This window comes from Thalassophryne amazonica, chromosome 23 (assembly GCF_902500255.1).
Source record: "Thalassophryne amazonica chromosome 23, fThaAma1.1, whole genome shotgun sequence".
Taxonomy (NCBI): Eukaryota; Metazoa; Chordata; class Actinopteri; order Batrachoidiformes; family Batrachoididae; genus Thalassophryne; species Thalassophryne amazonica.
In genome coordinates, this window is record NC_047125.1 from 22,255,008 (window position 1) to 22,277,928 (window position 22,921).

Consider the following 22,921-nt stretch of genomic DNA (forward strand, 5'->3'; position numbering starts at 1 on the left):
TTTGTTTCCTTCTCAGCTCTAAATGCAGATTTCAGATCAGTCAGACAAAATGAGACGAGCATCACTCTGCAGTGGCTTAACACAAACAGCACGGTCAGCTACATTGTCCAGTACGATGGTACAGAGAAAAATGTCAGTGCACCAGAGGGAATTGGACCAGTAAATCTCACCATTTCATCTCTTAGTCCTGGAACTGCATACTTTTTGACTCTCTTCGCTGTATTTGAGAACATAAGAAGCAAGGGAGTGAGCATCATCGCAGTCACTGGTAAGTTATGGCATTTTATGAAAATAGTCATGTACATTGTAGTTTTTGACATTTTCCTTCCCTAAGTTCTAAACAAGGTCACTGAAGAATGTAATGGGCACCTTCTCACAAAGACAGTAATGCATTATGCATATAGTAAATGACAACTGTATCATCTGCTTAAAAATGATAAAGCCTGACTTAAATTTTGATAACACTTATTGTATGTGGTCCAAGAAGGATGCTCTGTGGTATACCACTGCAATGTTTTATGATGGTGTGGGTGATTTTGTGTGCATGGAATAATTTCATTCATTCATTTTACAACTCAGGCATCTCATTGTTAGGCAACATTATTTCATGAATATCTTATTTCTCCGAGATATCAAGAATTAAACCAGGCCTGTGACATTGGAAAAGCTAATGAAAAGTTGAAAACAACAGGACTTAGAATAACATTCGTTTCCCAACAATGTTGTATAATAAAGTCCTGCTTTGTTTCCATCTCAGCTCCTCTGAATGCAGAAGGCTTCAGATTAACAGGACAAAATGAGACGAGCATCACTCTGCAGTGGCTTCACACAAACAGCATGGTCAGCTATATTGTCCAGTACGATGGTACAGAGAAAAACGTCAGTGCACCAGAGGGAGTTGGACCAGTAAATCTCACAGTTTCATCTCTCACTCCTGGAACTGCATACTCATTCACTCTCTTTACTGTATTTGAGAACATAAGAAGCAGGGGAGAAAGCATCATTGCAGTCACTGGTGCGTCGTGGAGTTTCATGAAAACAGTCATGCACATTATAGATTTTGACATTTTCCTTCAAGTTCAAAATAGGATCACTGAAGAATGCAGTAGGCCTCTTCTTCCAGAGAAACGGAAACATTGTGTAAATAGCAAATGAGACTTGCATCATCTGCATAAAAAGAAAAGAAAACCTGATTTGCATTTTTACAACAGTTACTATATGTGGTCCAATAAGGATGGCCTGTGGTACGAGAATGTTTTATATGGGTGTTGGTGGTTCTGTTTGGATGGAATCATTTCACTAATCTCTGTCGTTAATTTACAAATCAGCCATGGTATATTTTTATTCCATGTACATTATATCATGAATATTATCTGACTCACAGACATCAATAATTAAACCAGAGCTGTCACATTGAAATAGCAGATGAAATGCAATAAAAGAACACATGTATTTCCAGAAAATGTGGAATTTTCCCAACACTATTGCATAGTAAAGTACTGCCTGTGTCCATCGTAGCTCCTGGGAATCCAGAAGGCTTTAGATCAATAGGACAAAATGAGACGAGCATCACTCTGCAGTGGCATAACACAAACAGCACAGTCAGCTATATTGTCCAGTACGATGGTACAGAGAAAATCGTCAGTGGACCAGAGGGAGTTGGACCAGTAAATCTCACCATTTCAGCTCTCAGTCCTGGAACTGCATACTTATTCACTCTCTTTACTGTATTTGAGAACATAAGAAGCAGAGGAGAAAGCATCATTGCAATCACTGGTACGTCGTGGAGTTTCATGAAAACAATCATGCACATTATAGATTGTAACATTTTCCTTCAAGTTCAAAATAGGATCACTGAAGAATGCAGTAGGCATCTTCTTACAGAGAAAGAGAAACATTGTGTAAATAGCAAATGACACCTGCATCATCTGCATAAAACAAAAAAAATCTGACTTGCATTTTTACAACAGTTACTATATGTGGTCTAAGAAGCATGGCCTGTGGTACGTCAAGAGAATGTTTTTTTTTTTTTTTTTTTCAGCCTTAAAACAAGAACACTGTAGTTTCGAACCATTCACAGTCACTGGGAAGTTGTGGTGTTTCATGAAACCTGTCATACACATTGTAGTTTTTCTGAGATCAGTGTTCTGTGAGCTTTATGATAATGGATTCTTTTTAACTGACATAGTTCATGAAACCACAATAATGGTGATTCGATAGCTGACGAAGACTCAACAAACAAATTAATTAGTTAATTCCATCACAAAAAGGCATTGCTTGTGTTCCAAATAGGGTTGATCTGTAAACTAAAGTGCTGCTTTGTTTCCTTCTCAGCTCTAAATGCAGATTTCAGATCAATCGGACAAAATGAGACCAGCATCACTCTGCAGTGGCTTAACACAAACAGCACGGTCAGCTACATTGTCCAATACGATGGTACAGAGAAAAATGTCAGTGCACCAGAAGGAATTGGAGCAGTAAATCTCACCATTTCATCTCTCAGTCCTGGAACTGCATACTTATTCACTCTCTTTGCTGTATTTGAGAACATAAGAAGCAAGGGAGTGAGCATCATCGCAGTCACTGGTAAGTTGTGGCATTTTATGAAAATAGTCATGTACATTGTAGTTTTTGCCATTTTCCTTCCCTGAGTTCGAAACAAGGTCACGGAAGAATGTAATGGGCACCTTCTTACAAAGACAATGTATTATGCAGATAGTAAATGACAGCTGTATCATCTGCTTAAAAATGATAAAGCCTGACTTAAATTTTGAAAACACTTACTGTATGTGGTCCAAGAAGGATGCTCTGTGGCATACCACTGCAATGTTTTATGATGGTGTGGGTGATTCTGTGTGCATGGAATAATTTCATTCATTCATTCATTTTACAACTCAGCCATCTAATGTTTTTACTCCATGAGCATTATTTCATGAATATCTTCTTTCAGTTGTGAAAGTGTAGTGACACGGACCCACAACAGGGGGCGTAAATGAACGGACAATGAAAGAGTCAAATATGAACACTTTACTGTTGTGAAAAGCACAACCAAACACAGCAGATTACAGAATATGTACAATAGTCAATTAGCAAAGGTGACGTGTGGGCAGGCTTGAGGATAGAGGACGTCTGTCCTGAGAAGAACCAGAACCACACGATTTCCTCCGCCACCGAACCTGGAGAATACTGGAGCCGCCAAATCCCAAACACCCCAGGTGGCCACTGTCTCCGCGTGTCAGATCTGGTACTGCTGGCGAGGAGCAGAGACAATCAGATGTGGGTGTGTGAACACCCAGTAACAACAACGGTGGGAATTCCACCTCCACCTCTAACACACACTCGTGCAGTGTCTGAGTAACCACTTATCTGGATATGCAGGCTGAGAAGGTTACCTCCTAAGGTAGACGATATCTCGGCAACGAGGTGGAGATGACGTCCGGTCTTTATGGAGTGGGATGATGAAGTGTAGATGGGTGACAGCTGTCAAGAGATAATGAGTGACAGCTGTCACCCCCGGCTGTGTCCGTGGCGGCAGCGCCCTCTCGTGCCTGAAGCCCGCACTTCAGGCAGGGCGCCCTCTGGTGGTGGGCCAGCAGTACCTCCTCTTCTGGCGGCCCACACAACAGGACCCCCCCCCTCAACGGGCGCCTCCTGGCGCCCAACCAGGCTTGTCCGGGTGACGGCGGTAGAAATCGGCCAGGAGGGCCGGGTCCAGGATGAAGCTCCTCTTCACCCAGGAGCGTTCTTCGGGTCCATACCCCTCCCAGTCCACCAAATACTGGAACCCCCGGCCCATCCGACGGACGTCCAGGAGCCGGCGCACGGTCCAAGCCGGCTCCCCGTCGATGATCCGGGCAGGAGGCGGCGCCGGTCCGGGAGCACAGAGGGGCGAGGTGTGGTGGGGTTTTATTCTTGACACGTGAAAAACCGGGTGGATCCGCAGTGAAGCTGGGAGTCGGAGCTTCACTGCGGCCGGACTGAGGATTTTGAGGATTTCATACGGTCCAGTGCTCTGTCATTTAATTTACAAATCAGCCATGGTATATTTTTATTCCATGTACATTATATCATGAATATCATCTGACTCACAGACATCAATAATTAAACCAGAGCTGTCACATTGAAATAGCAGATGAAATGCAGTAAAACAACACATGTATTTCCAGAAAATGTGGAATTTTCCCAACAATATTGCATAGTAAAGTACTGCCTGTGTCCATCGCAGCTCCTGGGAATCCAGAAGGCTTTAGATCAATAGGACAAAATGAAACGAGCATCACTCTGCAGTGGCATAACACAAACAGCACAGTCAGCTATATTGTCCAGTACGATGGTACAGAGAAAATCATCAGTGGACCAGAGGGAGTTGGACCAGTAAATCTCACCATTTCAGCTCTCAGTCCTGGAACTGCATACTTATTCACTCTGTTCGCTGTATTTGAGAACATAAGAAGCAGGGGAGTCAGCATCATCGCAGTCACTGGTAAGTTGTTGCATTTTATGAAAATAGTCATGTACATTGTAGTTTTTGACATTTTCCTTCAAGTTCAAAATAGGATCACTGAAGAATGCAGTAGGCATCTTCTTCCAGAGAAAGGGAAATATTGTGCAAACAGCAAATGACACCTGCATCATCTGCATAAAAAGAAACAAACCTGATTTGCATTTTTACAACAGTTACTATATGTGGTCCAAGAAGCATGGCCTGTGGTACGTCACGAGAATGTTTTGGGTTTTTTTTTAATTTATATTTTATTAAGCCTTAAAACAAGAACACTGTAGTTTCGAACCATTCACAGTCACTGGGAAGTTGTGGCGTTTCATGAAAACTGTCATACACATTGTAGTTTTTCTAAGATCAGTGTTTTGTGAGCTTTATGATAATGGATTCTTTTTAACTGACATATTTCATGAAACCACAATAATGGTGATTCGATAGCTGACAAAGACTCAACAAACAAATTAATTAGTTAATTTCAGCACAAAAAGTCATTGCTTGTGTTCCAAATAGGGTTGATCTGTAAACTAAAATGCTGCTTTGTTTCCTTCTCAGCTCTAAATGCAGATTTCAGATCAATCAGACAAAATGAGACGAGCATCACTCTGCAGTGGCTTAACACAAACAGCACGGTCAGCTACATTGTCCAGTACGATGGTACAGAGAAAAATGTCAGTGCACCAGAGGGAATTGGACCAGTAAATCACACCATTTCATCTCTCAGTCCTGGAACTGCATACTCATTCACTCTCTTCGCTGTATTTGAGAACATAAGAAGCAAGGGAGTGAGCATCATCGCAGTCACTGGTAAGTTGTGACATTTCATGAAAACAGTCATGCACATTGTAGTTTTTGACATTTTCCTTCCCTAAGTTCTAAACAAGGACACTGAAGAATGTAATGGGCACCTTCTCACAAAGACAGTAATGCATTATGCATATAGTAAATGACAACTGTATCATCTGCTTAAAAATGATAAAGCCTGACTTAAATTTTGATAACACTTATTGTATGTGGTCCAAGAAGCATGCCCTGTGGTATACCACTGCAATGTTTTATGATGGTGTGGGTGATTCTGTGTACATGGAATAATTTCATTCATTCACTGATTTTACATCTAATGTTTTTACTCCATGAGCATTATTTCATGAATATCTTCTTTCTCCGAGATATCAAGAATTAAACCAGGCCTGTGACATTGGAAAAGCTAATGAAAAGTTGAAAACAACAGGACTTAGAATAACATTCGTTTCCCAACAATGTTGTATAATAAAGTCCTGCTTTGTTTCCATCTCAGCTCCTCTGAATGCAGAAGGCTTCAGATTAACAGGACAAAATGAGACGAGCATCACTCTGCAGTGGCTTCACACAAACAGCATGGTCAGCTATATTGTCCAGTACGATGGTACAGAGAAAAACGTCAGTGCACCAGAGGGAATTGGACCAGTAAATCTCACAGTTTCATCTCTCACTCCTGGAACTGCATACTCATTCACTCTCTTTACTGTATTTGAGAACATAAGAAGCAGGGGAGAAAGCATCATTGCAGTCACTGGTACGTTGTGGAGTTTCATGAAAACAGTCATGCACATTATAGATTTTGACATTTTCCTTCAAGTTCAAAATAGGATCACTGAAGAATGCAGTAGGCCTCTTCTTCCAGAGAAACGGAAACATTGTGTAAATAGCAAATGAGACTTGCATCATCTGCATAAAAAGAAAAGAAAACCTGATTTGCATTTTTACAACAGTTACTATATGTGGTCCAATAAGGATGGCCTGTGGTACGAGAATGTTTTATATGGGTGTTGGTGGTTCTGTTTGGATGGAATCATTTCACTAATCTCTGTCGTTAATTTACAAATCAGCCATGGTATATTTTTATTCCATGTACATTATATCATGAATATTATCTGACTCACAGACATCAATAATTAAACCAGAGCTGTCACATTGAAATAGCAGATGAAATGCAATAAAAGAACACATGTATTTCCAGAAAATGTGGAATTTTCCCAACACTATTGCATAGTAAAGTACTGCCTGTGTCCATCGTAGCTCCTGGGAATCCAGAAGGCTTTAGATCAATAAGACAAAATGAGACGAGCATCACTCTGCAGTGGCATAACACAAACAGCACAGTCAGCTATATTGTCCAGTACGATGGTACAGAGAAAATCGTCAGTGGACCAGAGGGAGTTGGACCAGTAAATCTCACCATTTCAGCTCTCAGTCCTGGAACTGCATACTTATTCACTCTCTTTGCTGTATTTGAGAACATAAGAAGCAGTGGAGTCAGCATCATCGCAGTCACTGGTAAGTTGTGGTATTTCATGAAAACAGTCATGCACATTGTAAATTTTAACATTTTCCTTCAAGTTCAAAATAGGATCACTGAAGAATGCAGTAGGCATCTTCTTCCAGAGAAAGGGAAATATTGTGCAAATAGCAAATGACACCTGCATCATCTGCATAAAAAGAAACAAACCTGATTTGCATTTTTACAACAGTTACTATATGTGGTCCAATAAGGATGGCCTGTGGTACGTCACGAGAATTTTTTTTTTTTTTTTTCAGCTTTATGATAATGGATTCTTTTTAACTGACATATTTCATGAAACCACAATAATGGTGATTCGATAGCTGACAAAGACTCAACAAACAAATGAATTAGTTAATTTCATCACAAAAAGTCATTGCTTGTGTTCCAAATAGGGTTGATCTGTAAACTAAAGTGCTGCTTTGTTTCCTTCTCAGCTCTAAATGCAGATTTCAGATCAATCAGACAAAATGAGACGAGCATCACTCTGCAGTGGCTTAACACAAACAGCACGGTCAGCTACATTGTCCAGTACGATGGTACAGAGAAAAATGTCAGTGCACCAGAGGGAATTGGACCAGTAAATCTCACCATTTCATCTCTCAGTCCTGGAACTGCATACTTTTTGACTCTCTTCGCTGTATTTGAGAACATAAGAAGCAAGGGAGTGAGCATCATCGCAGTCACTGGTAAGTTATGGCATTTTATGAAAATAGTCATGCACATTGTAGTTTTTGACATTTTCCTTCCCTAAGTTCTAAACAAGGTCACTGAAGAATGTAATGGGCACCTTCTCACAAAGACAGTAATGCATTATGCATATAGTAAATGACAACTGTATCATCTGCTTAAAAATGATAAAGCCTGACTTAAATTTTGATAACACTTATTGTATGTGGTCCAAGAAGGATGCTCTGTGGCATACCACTGCAATGTTTTATGATGGTGTGGGTGATTTTGTGTGCATGGAATAATTTCATTCATTCATTTTACAACTCAGGCATCTCATTATTAGGCAACATTATTTCATGAATATCTTCTTTCTCCGAGATATCAAGAATTAAACCAGGCCTGTGACATTGGAAAAGCTAATGAAAAGTTGAAAACAACAGGACTTAGAATAACATTAGTTTCCCAACAATGTTGTATAATAAAGTCCTGCTTTGTTTCCATCTCAGCTCCTCTGAATGCAGAAGGCTTCAGATTAACAGGACAAAATGAGACGAGCATCACTCTGCAGTGGCTTCACACAAACAGCATGGTCAGCTATATTGTCCAGTACGATGGTACAGAGAAAATTGTCAGTGCACCAGAGGGAGTTGGACCAGTAAATCTCACAGTTTCATCTCTCACTCCTGGAACTGCATACTCATTCACTCTCTTTACTGTATTTGAGAACATAAGAAGCAGAGGAGAAAGCATCATTGCAATCACTGGTACGTCGTGGAGTTTCATGAAAACAATCATGCACATTATAGATTGTAACATTTTCCTTCAAGTTCAAAATAGGATCACTGAAGAATGCAGTAGGCATCTTCTTACAGAGAAAGAGAAACATTGTGTAAATAGCAAATGACACCTGCATCATCTGCATAAAACAAAAAAAATCTGACTTGCATTTTTACAACAGTTACTATATGTGGTCTAAGAAGCATGGCCTGTGGTACGTCAAGAGAATGTTTTTTTTTTTTTTTTTTTTCAGCCTTAAAACAAGAACACTGTAGTTTTGAACCATTCACAGTCACTGGGAAGTTGTGGTGTTTCATGAAACCTGTCATACACATTGTAGTTTTTCTGAGATCAGTGTTCTGTGAGCTTTATGATAATGGATTCTTTTTAACTGACATAGTTCATGAAACCACAATAATGGTGATTCGATAGCTGACGAAGACTCAACAAACAAATTAATTAGTTAATTCCATCACAAAAAGGCATTGCTTGTGTTCCAAATAGGGTTGATCTGTAAACTAAAGTGCTGGTTTGTTTCCTTCTCAGCTCTAAATGCAGATTTCAGATCAATCGGACAAAATGAGACCAGCATCACTCTGCAGTGGCTTAACACAAACAGCACGGTCAGCTACATTGTCCAATACGATGGTACAGAGAAAAATGTCAGTGCACCAGAGGGAATTGGAGCAGTAAATCTCACCATTTCATCTCTCAGTCCTGGAACTGCATACTTATTCACTCTCTTTGCTGTATTTGAGAACATAAGAAGCAAGGGAGTGAGCATCATCGCAGTCACTGGTAAGTTGTGGCATTTTATGAAAATAGTCATGTACATTGTAGTTTTTGCCATTTTCCTTCCCTAAGTTCGAAACAAGGTCACGGAAGAATGTAATGGGCACCTTCTTACAAAGACAATGTATTATGCAGATAGTAAATGACAGCTGTATCATCTGCTTAAAAATGATAAAGCCTGACTTAAATTTTGAAAACACTTACTGTATGTGGTCCAAGAAGGATGCTCTGTGGCATACCACTGCGATGTTTTATGATGGTGTGGGTGATTCTGTGTGCATGGAATAATTTCATTCATTCATTCATTTTACAACTCAGCCATCTAATGTTTTTACTCCATGAGCATTATTTCATGAATATCTTCTTTCAGTTGTGAAAGTGTAGTGACATGGACCCACAACAGGGGGCGTAAATGAACGGACAATGAAAGAGTCAAATATAAACACTTTACTGTTGTGAAAAGCACAACCAAACACAGCAGATTACAGAATATGTACAATAGTCAATTAGCAAAGGTGACGTGTGGGCAGGCTTGAGGATAGAGGACGTCTGTCCTGAGAAGAACCGGAACCACACGATTTCCTCCGCCACCGAACCTGGAGAATACTGGAGCCGCCAAATCCCAAACACCCCAGGTGGCCACTGTCTCCGCGTGTCAGATCTGGTACTGCTGGCGAGGAGCAGAGACAATCAGATGTGGGTGTGTGAACACCCAGTAACAACAACGGTGGGAATTCCACCTCCACCTCTAACACACACTCGTGCAGTGTCTGAGTAACCACTTATCTGGATATGCAGGCTGAGAAGGTTACCTCCTAAGGTAGACGATATCTCGGCAACGAGGTGGAGATGACGTCCGGTCTTTATGGAGTGGGATGATGAAGTGTAGATGGGTGACAGCTGTCAAGAGATAATGAGTGACAGCTGTCACCCCCGGCTGTGTCCGTGGCGGCAGCGCCCTCTCGTGCCTGAAGCCCGCACTTTAGGCAGGGCGCCCTCTTCTGGCGGCCCACACAACAGGACCCCCCCCTCAACGGGCGCCTCCTGGCGCCCGACCAGGCTTGTCCGGGTGACGGCGGTAGAAATCGGCCAGGAGGGCCGGGTCCAGGATGAAGCTCCTCTTCACCCAGGAGCGTTCTTCGGGTCCATACCCCTCCCAGTCCACCAAATACTGGAACCCCCGGCCCATCCGACGGACGTCCAGGAGCCGGCGCACGGTCCAAGCCGGCTCCCCATCGATGATCCGGGCAGGAGGCGGCGCCGGTCCGGGAGCACAGAGGGGCGAGGTGTGGTGGGGTTTTATTCTTGACACGTGAAAAACCGGGTGGATCCGCAGTGAAGCTGGGAGTCGGAGCTTCACTGCGGCCGGACTGAGGATTTTGAGGATTTCATACGGTCCAATGTACCTGTCCTTGAGCTTTGGAGAGTCCACCTGGAGGGGGATGTCCTTTGTGGATAGCCACACCTCCTGCCCGGGCTGGTAAGCAGGGGCCGGGGACCGCCGGCGGTCTGCATGGGTCTTCGCCCTCGTCCGGGCCTTTAACAAGGCAGAACGGGCGGAGCGCCACACCCGACGGCACTTCCGCAGGTGGGCCTGGACCGAGGGCACACCGACCTCTCCCTCCACCACGGGAAACAACGGGGGCTGATACCCCAAACACACCTCAAATGGGGAGAGGCCGGTGGCAGAGGACACCTGGCTGTTATGTGCGTACTCGATCCAGGCCAGATGTTCACTCCAGGGCATCGGGTGGGCGGACGTCACACAGCGCAGGGCTTGCTCCAATTCCTGATTGGCCCGTTCTGCCTGTCCATTGGTCTGCGGGTGATACCCGAACGAGAGGCTCACAGTGGCCCCCAGTTCCCGGCAGAAGCTCCTCCAGACGTGTGAGGAAAACTGGGGACCACGATCAGAGACGATGTCGGTAGGTATCCCATGCAGACGGATGACGTGGTGGACCAGGAGGTTTGCAGTCTCCTGGGCTGTGGGGAGCTTCGGGAGGGCCACGAAGTGGGCCGCCTTGGAGAATCGGTCCACTATCGTGAAGATAGTTGTCATGCCCTGGGACGGCGGGAGGCCCGTGACAAAATCCAGACCGATGTGGGACCAGGGGCGATGAGGCACAGGAAGTGGCTGAAGAAGTCCCTGTGCCTTCTGGTGGTCTGCCTTGCCCCTGGCACAGGTGGTGCAGGCCTGGATATATTCCCGGACGTCGTACCTCCAGGGACGCCCACCAGAAGCACTGCCACGGTCCTTCGCACCCCCGGATGACAGGAGAGCTTAGAACCGCGACAGAAATCCAAGACAGCAGCTCTTGCCTCTGGTGGGACGTAGAGTCTGTTCTTTGGCCCTGTTCCGGGGTCCGGGCTCCGTGCCAGGGCCTCCCGGATGGTCTTCTCCACGTCCCAGGTGAGGGTGGCCACGATAGTGGACTCCGGAATGATGGGCTCCGGTGGATCCGACAGCTCAGTCTTGACTTCATCTTCATGCACCGGGACAAGGCATCCGATCTCTGGTTCTTGGTCCCGGGGCGGTAGGTGATCTGGAAGTCAAAACGCCCGAAGAACAGTGACCAGCGGGCTTGCCTGGGGTTCAGCCGCCTGCGGTCCTGATATACTCCAGGTTCCGATGGTCAGTGAAAACCGTGAACGGCACAGACGCTCCCTCCAACAGGTGTCTCCACTCCTCAAGAGCCTCTTTCACCGCAAGGAGTTCTCGATTGCCAACATCATAGTTCCGTTCAACTGGGGTCAAGCTGCGGGAAAAATAGGCACACGGGTGAAGGACCTTATCGGTCTCTCCGCTCTGGGATAGCACGGGTCCTATCCCTGAGTCAGAGGTGTCCACTTCGACCACAAACTGGCGGCTAAGGTCGGGCTGCACCAGCACTGGTGCAGTCGAGAACCGTCATTTCAACTCCTTGAATGCGGCTTTGCACCGATCCGACCAGGTGAAGGGGACTTTAGAAGAGGTCAGGGCTGTCAGGGGGCTAACTACCTGGCTATAGCCCTTTATGAACCTCCTGTAGAAATTTGCAAAGCCGAGGAACTGTTGCAGCTTCCTCCGGCTTGTAGGTTGGGGCCAATCTCTCACCGCCGCAACCTTGGCCGGATAAGGGGCGACGGAGTTAGAGGAGATGATAAACCCCAGGAAGGACAAAGAAGTGCGGTGAAACTCACACTTCTCGCCCTTCACAAACAGCCGGTTCTCCAACAACCGCTGCAGGACCTGACGTACATGCTGGACATGAGTCTCAGGGTCCGGGGAAAAGATGAGAATATCGTCCAGATATACGAAGACGAATCGGTGCAGGAAGTCCCACAAGACATCGTTTACCAAAGCTTGGAACATTGCGGGGGCGTTAGTGAGGCCGAACGGCATGACCAGGTACTCAAAGTGACCTAAGGGGGTGTTAAATGCCGTCTTCCATTCGTCTCCCTTCCGGACCCGAACCAGGTGATACGCATTCCGAAGATCCAATTTTGTAAAGATTTTGGCTCCATGCAGGGGGGTGAACACGGAATCCAACAAGGGCAACGGGTATCGATTGCGAACCGTAATCTCATTCAGCCCCCTGTAATCGATGCATGGACGGAGTCCGCCATCTTTCTTGCCCACAAAAAAGAAACCTGCACCCATCGGGGAGGTGGAATTTCGGATCAACCCGGCAGCTAATGAGTCCCGGATGTAGGTCTCCATTGATTCGCGTTCAGGTCGTGAGAGGTTGTACAGCCTGCTGGACGGGAACTCCACGCCTGGTATCAAATCAATGGCACAATCGTACGGACGGTGCGGAGGAAGGGTGAGGGCCAGATCCTTGCTGAAGACATCAGCAAGATCGTGGTACTCAACCGGCACCGCTGTCAGATTGGGAGGGACTTTGACCTCCTCCTTAGCCTGTAAACCAGGAGGAACCGAGGATCCTAAACACACCCGATGGCAGGTTTCGCTCCACTGAACCACCACCCCAGACGGCCAATCAATCCGGGGATTGTGTTTCAACATCCAAGGGAAGCCCAAAATCACTCGGGAGGTAGGAGGAGTCACAAAAAACTCGATCTCCTCCCGATGATTCCCAGACACTACCAGAGTTACTGGTTGTGTCTTGTGCATGATTAAAGGGAGAGATGGGTGCCATCTAGTGCCCGCACCTGCAATGGTGAAGGAAGCGCCATCAGAGGGAGCCCTGCTTCCCTAGCCCATCTGCTATCCAGCAGATTCCCTTCTGACCCCGTGTCCACCAGTGCTGGGGCTTGAAGGGTTATATCCCCACTTAGGATTGTAACTGGGAGTCATGTGGCAATACGGGTGTGTCCCACGTGCATGTTATGACCCCCCTTTAGCCCAGTCTCTAAAGGCGAGTGTTGTTGTTTAGGCCGTTTGGGGCAGTTTCTCTGTATATGCTCCTTTGAGCTGCAGAAAAAACACTCCCCGTGCACCAGCCTCCTCATTCTGTCATTTGATCTTATATTGGCCCTGCGCGTTTCCCTAGCAACACCAGCAGGGGGTGCTGTTGCCCCACAGAGCGCTGCGGCTGTGGAGCGTGGGGAGGGTGGAACCTTTTCAGACCCGGAAGGGAGAGGGACGGCGCGTGCCCGGCCACGTCCTTCGTCTCGCTCCCGACGGCGTTCCTCTAACCGATTGTCTAACCGTATAACAAGATCAATAAGTCCATCCAAATCCCGCGGTTCGTCCTTGGCCACCAGGTGCTCCTTCAGGACCGACGACAGTCCGTTTACGAAGGTGGCGCAGAGCGCAGCGCTATTCCAGCCGGACCTCGCAGCCGCAATGCGGAAGTCGACTGCATAAGCGGCTGCGCGCCGGCGTCCCTGTCTCATTGACAGCAGCACAGTTGAAGCGGTCTCTCCTCTGTTAGGGTGGTCAAACACGGTTTTGAACTCCCTCACAAACCCAGTGTACGTATGAAGGAGCCGTGAATTTTGCTCCCAAAGCACCGTAGCCCAAGCGCGTGCCTCTCCTCGAAGCAGATTAATTACATAAGCTACTTTACTAGCATCAGACGCGTACATGACGGGACGTTGTGCAAAGACGAGCGAACACTACATGAGAAAGTCCGCGCACGTCTCCACACAACCTCCGTACGGCTCTGGGGGGCTTATGTATGCTTCAGGGGATGGTGGGAGGGGTTGTTGAACGACCACTGGAACATTCATATCCTGCACAGGGTCGGCAGGAGGAGGAGCTGCAGCAGCGCCCTGAGCGCTCGCTGCCACCTGTGCGGAGAGAGCCTCCACCCTGCGGTTCAGGAGGATGTTTTGCTTGGTCATCTGATCCAACCGAGCTGTAAAGGCGGTGAGGATGTGCTGCAACTCACCAATCACGCCTCCTGCAGATGCCTGTGCACCCTGCTCTCCCATTGGCCGTTCAATGGCTGGGTGACGCCCCTCGGAGTCCATGATGCTGGCCGAGATATCCTGTTGTGAAAGTGTAGCAACACGGACCCACAACAGGGGGCGTAAATGAACGGACAATGAAAGAGTCAAATATGAACACTTTACTGTTGTGAAAAGCACAACCAAACACAGCAGATTACAGAATATGTACAATAGTCAATTAGCAAAGGTGACGTGTGGGCAGGCTTGAGGATAGAGGACGTCTGTCCTGAGAAGAACCGGAACCACACGATTTCCTCCGCCACCGAACCTGGAGAATACTGGAGCCGCCAAATCCCAAACACCCCAGGTGGCCACTGTCTCCGCGTGTCGGATCTGGTACTGCTGGCGAGGAGCAGAGACAATCAGATGTGGGTGTGTGAACACCCAGTAACAACAACGGTGGGAATTCCACCTCCACCTCTAACACACACTCGTGCAGTGTCTGAGTAACCACTTATCTGGATATGCAGGCTGAGAAGGTTACCTCCTAAGGTAGACGATATCTCGGCAACGAGGTGGAGATGACGTCCGGTCTTTATGGAGTGGGATGATGAAGTGTAGATGGGTGACAGCTGTCAAGAAATAATGAGTGACAGCTGTCACCCCCGGCTGTGTCCGTGGCGGCAGCTCCCTCTCGTGCCTGAAGCCCGCACTTCAGGCAGGGCGCCCTCTGGTGGTGGGCCAGCAGTACCTCCTCTTCTGGCGGCCCACACAACACTTTCTCCTAGATATCAATAATTAAACCAGGCCTGTGACAGTGGAAAAGCTAATGAAAAGTTGAAAACAACAGGACTTAGAATAACATTAGTTTCCCAACAATGTTGTATAATAAAGTCCTGCTTTGTTTCCATCTCAGCTCCTCTGAATGCAGAAGGCTTCAGATCAACAGGACAAAATGAGACGAGCATCACTCTGCAGTGGCTTCACACAAACAGCAGGGTCAGCTATATTGTCCAGTACGATGGTACAGAGAAAAACGTTAGTGCACCAGAGGGAGTTGGACCAGTAAACCTCACAGTTTCATCTCTCACTCCTGGAACTGCATACTCATTCACTCTCTTTACTGTATTTGAGAACATAAGAAGCAGGGGAGAAAGCATCATTGCAGTCACTGGTACGTCGTGGAGTTTCATGAAAACAATCATGCACATTATAGATTGTAACATTTTCCTTCAAGTTCAAAATAGGATCACTGAAGAATGCAGTAGGCATCTTCTTCCAGAGAAAGGGAAACATTATGCAAATAGCAAATGGCACCTGCATCATCTGCATAAAAAGAAACAAACCTGACTTGCATTTTTACAACAGTTACTATATGTGGTCCAAGAAGCATGGCCTGTGGTACGTCACGAGAATTTTTTTTTTTTATATATATATATATATATATATATTTTATTCAGCTTTAAAACAAGAACACTGTAGTTTTGAATCATTTACAGTCACTGGTAAGTTGTGGCGTTTCATGAAAACTGTTATGGATTTGATCCCCAAAAGCCTGGGTTAGACTCCAAAGCAGGGAGGCTGAATGGAAAAAGAAATCCAGATTTATTGTACAGGAACAAATGCTGTGGGAATGGTGAGTTCAGTCTTGGAGGTTAGCCGAGTGATGACCCGGTCCGCGTTGCGGTGGAAACTGGAGGTCGCAGCCCCAAGTGGATCCGGTATGCAAATAGGGTTCCCAGGTGTGGAATGGTGCGAGGTCCGGGGTCCAGGTGGCCTCCAGTCGAGCTGATGGAGGGAGGTGTCACTACAGAGATGGAGAAACAGTATGAGGGTGGCAGTGTGCAAGAGCTAAGAACCAAAAATAGCACAGGAGCCAAAAATCAGATTGATAACATTCACTGAGCCGTGCGTTCTGCTCCCAGAGCGGCGTAGCCCAGGCGCGTGCCTCTCCTCGAAGCAGATTAATGACATAAGCCACCCGGCTAGTGTCTGACGCGTACATGACGGGACGCTGTGCAAAGACGAGCGAACACTGCATTAGGAAGTCCGCGCACGTCTCGACACAACCTCCGTACGGCTCCGGAGGGCTTATGTATGCTTCAGGGGACGGTGGGGGGGGGGGTCGTTGAACGAGAGTTGGAGGAGATGATGAACCCCAGGAAGGACAAAGAAGTGCGGTGGAACTCGCACTTCTCGCCCTTCACAAACAGCCGGTTCTCCAATAACCGCTGCAGGACCTGACGTACATGCTGGACATGAGTCTCAGGGTCCGGAGAAAAGATGAGTATGTCGTCTAGATATACGAAGACAAACCGATGCAGGAAGTCCTGCAAGACGTCATTAACCAACGCTTGGAACGTCGCGGGGGCGTTTGTGAGGCCGAACGGCATGACCAGGTACTCAAAGTGACCTAAGGGGGTGTTAAATGCCGTCTTCCACTAGTCTCCCTTCCAGATCCGAACTAGGTGGTACGCATTCCTAAGATCGAGTTTGGTGAATATTTGGGCTCCATGCAGGGGCGTGAACACCGAATCCAACAGGGGTAATGGGTATTGATTGCGAACCGTAATCTCGTTCAGCCCTCTGTAATCGATGCATGGACGGAGTCCGCCGTCCTTCTTACCCACAAAAAAGAAACCCGCGCCCATCGGTGAGGTGGAGTTGCGGATCAACCCTGCAGCTAAGGAGTCCCGGATGTAGGTCTCCATTGATTCGCGTTCCGGACGTGAGAGGTTGTACAGCCTGCTGGACGGATACTCAGCGCCCGGGATGAAATCGATGGCACAATCGTACAGTCGGTGCGGGGGAAGGGCGAGTGCCAGATCTTTGCTGAAGACGTCAGCAAGATCGTGGTACTCCTCCGGTACTGCCGTCAGATTGGGGGGACTTTGACCTCCTCCTTAGCTGTCACACCGGGTGAAACCGAGGATCCTAAACATTCCCGGTGGCAGGTTTCGCTCCACTGCATCACAACCCCAGATGGCCAATCAATCCGGGGATTGTGTTTCAACACCCATGGAAAACCCAAAATCACTCGGGAGGTAGAAGGTGTTACATAAAACACAATCTCCTCCCTGTGATTCCCAGACACAACCAATGTCACGGGCTGTGTCTGGTGTGTGAGTAATGGAAGAAGGGTGCCATCTCGTGCCCGTACCTTCAGAGGTGAAGGCAGAGCCACCAGAGGGAGCCCTACTTCCTTTGCCCATCTGCTGTCCAGCAGATTCCCTTCCGACCCTGTGTCTACGAGTGCTGGGGCGTGAAGGGTTAACTCCTCACTAAGGATCGTGACTGGGATTCGTGCGGATCTACGGGGCTTCCCCCCGTGCCTGTTATGGCCCACCCTTAGCCCAGTTTCTAAGGACGAGTGTTGTAGTTTGACCGTTTGGGGCAGTTTCTCTGTATATGACCACTAGAGCCACAGAAAAAACACTCCCCGCGGGCCAGCCTCCTTTGTCTGTCATTTGGTTTCACTTTGGCCCTGCTTGTGTCCATAGCTTCATCAGCAGCGGGAGCTGTTGCCACACGGGGCCCTCTGGCTGTGGAGCATGGGGACGACGGCACCCTTTCGGACCCGGAAGGAAGAGGGACGGCTCGTGCCCGGTCACGCCCCCCGCCCTGCTCCCGACGGTGTTCCTCTAAGCGGTTGTCTAAGCGTATAACCAGGTCGACAAGCATGTCAAAATCCCGCGGTTCCTCCTTAGCCAGCAGATGCTCCTTCAGGACCGGAGACAGTCCGTTTATGAAGGCGGCGCGGAGTGCAACGGTATTCCAGCCGGACCTCGCAGCCGCGATGCAGAAGTCGGCTGCATACTCGGCTGCACTCCGGCGCCCCTGTCTCATTGACAGTAGCACGCTCGAAGCGGTCTCGCCTCTGTTGGGATGATCAAAAACCTGTTTGAACTCCCTTACAAACCCAGCGTATGACGTCAGGAGCCGTGAGTTCTGCTCCCAGAGCGCCGTAGCCCAGGCGCGTGCCTCTCCTCGAAGCAGATTAATGACATAAGCCATCCGGCTAGCGTCTGACGCGTACATGACGGGACGCTGTGCAAAGACGAGCGAACACTGCATTAGGAAGTCCGCGCACGTCTCGACACAACCTCCGTACGGCTCCGGAGGGCTTATGTATGCTTCAGGGGACGGTGGGGGGGTGGTCGTTGAACGACCAGTGGAACGTCTGTGTCTGACATGGGACCAGCAGGAGGAGGTGCTGCAGCAGCGCTTTGATCGTGCGCCTCCACCCTGGCGGTGAGAGCCTCCATCCTCCGATTGAGAATAACGTTCTGCTCGGTTACCAAATCCAACCGAGCAGTGAAAGCGGTTAGAATTTGCTGCAGCTCACCTAACACGCCTCCTGCTGGCGCCTGTGCACCTCGCTCTTCCATTGGCTGTTCAAGTTCTGGTTGACGCCCCTCGGGATCCATGACATTGGCCGAGAAATCCTGTTGGGAAGGTGTCATGACACGGACACACAACAAGGGGCGTTAATGAACAGACAATGGATAAGCCAAAAAGTAACAATTTAATGTTGTGAATCGCACAACGAATTACAGACAATAACAATATTGTGGATTGTCAATTATACACAAGGTGACGTGTGGGCAGGCTCGAAGATAGAAGACGTCTGGCGAGAGAAGAGCCGGATCCCACACAGCTTCCACCACCAACGGATCTGAAGAACACCGGAGCCGCCAAGCCCTGTGCCCCAGGTGGCCACTGTCTTCAGCAGTCAGACTCAGTACTGCTGGCAGAAACAGAAAGTTAGTGGTGGGTGTGTGAATACACACCCAGCAATCCTCCGGTGTTTGAATCCTCCAGGAGGGAAAACCTCCACCTCCAATCACACACTCGTGCAGCTCCTGTCTAACCACTTATCTGGTTGGGGTGTGAAGCGAAGCCGTCGCTGATCACACCAAACGGCAATCCCTCAGATAAGGCACACCACAGGAAAACGGCTGCAAAGAAGTTCAGACTCTAAGTCAGAGTTAAGTATAGCAGAGAAATTACCTGAATGGTAGCTGATTTCTCGGCAGGGAGGTGGAGTTGCAGTCCGGCTTTTATGGAGGATGGAGTTGATGAGTGACAGCTGGTGTTGATGATGTGTGACAGCTGTCACTCCAATAGTTCCGACGCCCTCTCGTGCTTGAAGCCCGCACTCCAAGCAGGGCGCCATCTGGTGGTGGTGGGCCAGCAGTACCTCCTCTTCAGCGGCCCACACAACAGCATTGCTTGTGTTCCAAATAGGGTTGATCGGTAAACTAAAGTGCTGCTTTGTTTCCTTCTCAGCTCTAAATGCAGATTTCAAATCAATCGGACAAAATGAGACCAGCATCACTCTGCAGTGGCTTAACACAAATGGCATGGTCAGCTACATTGTCCAGTACGATGGTACAGAGAAAAATGTCAGTGCACCAGAGGGAATTGGACCAGTAAATCTCACCATTTCATCTCTCAGTCCTGGAACTGCATACTTTTTGACTCTCTTCGCTGTATTTGAGAACATAAGAAGCAAGGGAGTGAGCATCATCGCAGTCACTGGTAAGTTGTGGCATTTTATGAAAATAGTCATGTACATTGTAGTTTTTGTCATTTTCCTTCCCTACGTTCGACACAAGGTCACTAAAGAATGTAATGGGCAACTTCTCACAAAGACAGTAATGTATTATGCAGATAGTAAATGACAACTGTATCATCTCCTTAAAAATGATAAAGCCTGACTTAAATTTTGACAACACTTATTGTATGTGGTCCAAGAAGCATGCTCTGTGGCATACCACTGCAATGTTTTATGATGGTGTGGATGATTCTGTGTGCATGGAATAATTTCATTCATTCATTCATTCATTTTACAACTCAGCCATCTCATGTTTTTACTCCATGAGCATTATTTCATGAATATCTTCCTTCTCCTAGATATCAATAATTAAACCAGGCCTGTGACAGTGGAAAAGCTAATGATAAGTTGAAAACAACAGGACTTAGAATAACATTAGTTTCCCAACATTGTTGTATAATAAAGTCCTGCTTTGTTTCCATCTCAGCTCCTCTGAATGCAGAAGGCTTCAGATTAACAGGACAAAATGAGACGAGCATCACTCTGCAGTGGCTTCACAGAAACAGCACGGTCAGCTATATTGTCCATTTCGATGGTACAGAGAAAAACGTCCGTGCACCAGAGGGAGTTGGACCAGTAAATCTCACAGTTTCATCTCTCACTCCTGGAACTGCATACTCATTCACTCTCTTTACTGTATTTGAGAACATAAGAAGCAGGGGAGAAAGCATCATTGCAATCACTGGTACGTCGTAGAGTTTCATGAAAACAGTCATGCACATTGTAGATTTTAACATTTTCCTTCAAGTTCAAAATAGGATCACTGAATAATGCAGTAGGCCTCTTCTTACAGAGAAAGGGAAACATTGTGCAAATAGCAAATGCCGCTTGCATCATCTCCATAAAAAGAAACAAACCTGACTTGCATTTTTACAACAGCTACTATACGTGGTCCAAGAAGCATGGCCTGTGGTAGAACACTGCATCTGCATAATCATCTCAAATTTGGTATTTACAATATTTGGCACACCAAAATAATGGATCAACTTTGAAAGACAGATTACTGAGCTTATTTTTTCTTTCTTGGGATCTTAAATTTAGCATTTCAGTCATCAACGCAATTTTGTTACTAAGCTTTGAAGAGCTGTACTTCGAGAGTAAATTGAGAGATAATTTTGATATTTCAGAATTTAGTTTCTCAAAGTAAAATATATTTATCAGGATGGGGGTTTCTCTCTCAAAGCAGGTGAAATCTTGCATTGTGCAGTAAAGTGTATACTTAGTCTAGTATTATATTAATAGTTCTTAGTTCGGTTGGTAAAACAACTAAGACAATATGTGTTTTTCTTAATCTGTTCTGTCTTTTCAGATCACGCCCCGTTAAGTATTAAAATGATAATTCCAGACACTCTATCAAAAGGTCTAAATGAAGCAATTTTGCTTCTGGACAGGGAACTTAGTCATACTCCTCTGCCAGAACTGGTGAAGAAACATGTTCTTTTACAAACTGAATACAATACTTTATCTACTCAGCAGGCTGAATATCTGATCTCCAAGTCAAAATGTGGATATTATGAACATGGGGAAAAGGTGGGATGTCTGCTTGCACACCAGCTGCGACAAAGATCTGCCTATCAAAATATTTCAGCAATTAATAATGACCAAGGTTCTAGTTGTTCATCAGTACAACCAAATTAGACTAAACATTACTGAAAGCACCCTCAGTATAACACACCCACCATGAAAACGTATGATAGACTTCCCAGCGTGGTACCTCAAAAACATGTGACATACATGATCACATAACATGATAACTCAGCATAACGACCTGTGCAAAGTATTCCTGCTTCAACCCTGTTGGCTCAACCAATAATACTTGCATCACTTTTTTTTTATAAAAATTGGAGGAATAATATAATTTTCGATCATTGTTGAAATGGAAATTGGTCCAGACTGTGATTAGACAATCTGGTACACTTTTTAACATCATTAGAGGATGGTTAAATTTTGACCCGCCTGCGTAATCTTTAATTGACCATTATCTGGCTATAGCTCCCCCTCTGAGATGACCACCACATGCTTTATTTATTTATTTATTTTTTAATTTATTTTTATAAGTTATGGCATACTGAGTCTAGATTATAGGTGCTGTTAAATACCATTAATTGGTACCAACAGCCCACTTACCAGTGGAACAACTATATAATATCAAATTGCTAATAAAGCATAAAAAATTGTATGTATTCAGACTAACTGCATGGATAGTTAAATATACAAATATACAAAATGAAAACAAGCTATCTGGGTGTTTTTTCATATTTTGGATATATCAGAAAGTTGGTTAGAAGAAAATTCACCCCTTGTACATTTGTCATGGAGAAGGTAACTATCTTTCCAGACTTTCCAGACTATTTCCAGTCCTATGGGTAGTTTCTCTGTTTTGGAGCCAGCCTCATACGGTCAGTCGAGGAACTGCATTTCCAGAAGGGCTTCATCTGACTTCATCAAAGTTCAGTTTGAATGATAAATTAAAGTACTCCTTTGTTTCCATCTCAGCTCCTCTGAATCCAGAAGGCTTCAGATCAACAGGACAAAATGAGACCAGCGTCACACTCCAGTGGCTTCACACAAACAGAAATGTCACCTATATTGTCCAGTATGATGGGACAGAGAGAGACGTCAGTGCACCAAAGGGAATTGGACTACTAAATCTCACCATTTCATCTCTCAGTCCTGGAACAAAATACTTATTCATTTTATTCAGTGTTTTTGGGAGCACCCGAAGTAATGGCGTAAACATTGCCGCAGTTACTGGTAAGCTGTTTCATTAATATGAACATGCACATTGCAGATACACATTTTCCTGCATCAAATTCATAGAATATTGCTAAGGAATGAACAAGACTTTTATTGTTCGTGTGAGTAGCACTGCATTAAAATTTATGATCTGCAGCAAATGGACAAAGAT

General features: G+C 46.1%; 1 protein-coding gene across 1 annotated transcript in view; it reads left to right on the plus strand.

Moving 5' to 3' along the window:
- LOC117505404 (tenascin-X-like) overlaps positions 1–22,921 on the plus strand; it is a 72,309-nt gene that overhangs the window by 41,315 nt on the left and 8,073 nt on the right. The window contains exons 39-53 of the mRNA XM_034165049.1: positions 17–268; positions 758–1,015; positions 1,519–1,776; positions 2,335–2,586; positions 4,226–4,483; positions 5,054–5,305; positions 5,796–6,053; positions 6,557–6,814; positions 7,256–7,507; positions 7,997–8,254; positions 8,814–9,065; positions 15,313–15,570; positions 19,686–19,937; positions 20,441–20,698; positions 22,510–22,767. Of these exons, the coding sequence (XP_034020940.1) occupies positions 17–268; positions 758–1,015; positions 1,519–1,776; positions 2,335–2,586; positions 4,226–4,483; positions 5,054–5,305; positions 5,796–6,053; positions 6,557–6,814; positions 7,256–7,507; positions 7,997–8,254; positions 8,814–9,065; positions 15,313–15,570; positions 19,686–19,937; positions 20,441–20,698; positions 22,510–22,767 (3,834 nt within the window). The remainder of the gene's footprint in view (positions 1–16; positions 269–757; positions 1,016–1,518; positions 1,777–2,334; positions 2,587–4,225; positions 4,484–5,053; positions 5,306–5,795; positions 6,054–6,556; positions 6,815–7,255; positions 7,508–7,996; positions 8,255–8,813; positions 9,066–15,312; positions 15,571–19,685; positions 19,938–20,440; positions 20,699–22,509; positions 22,768–22,921) is intronic.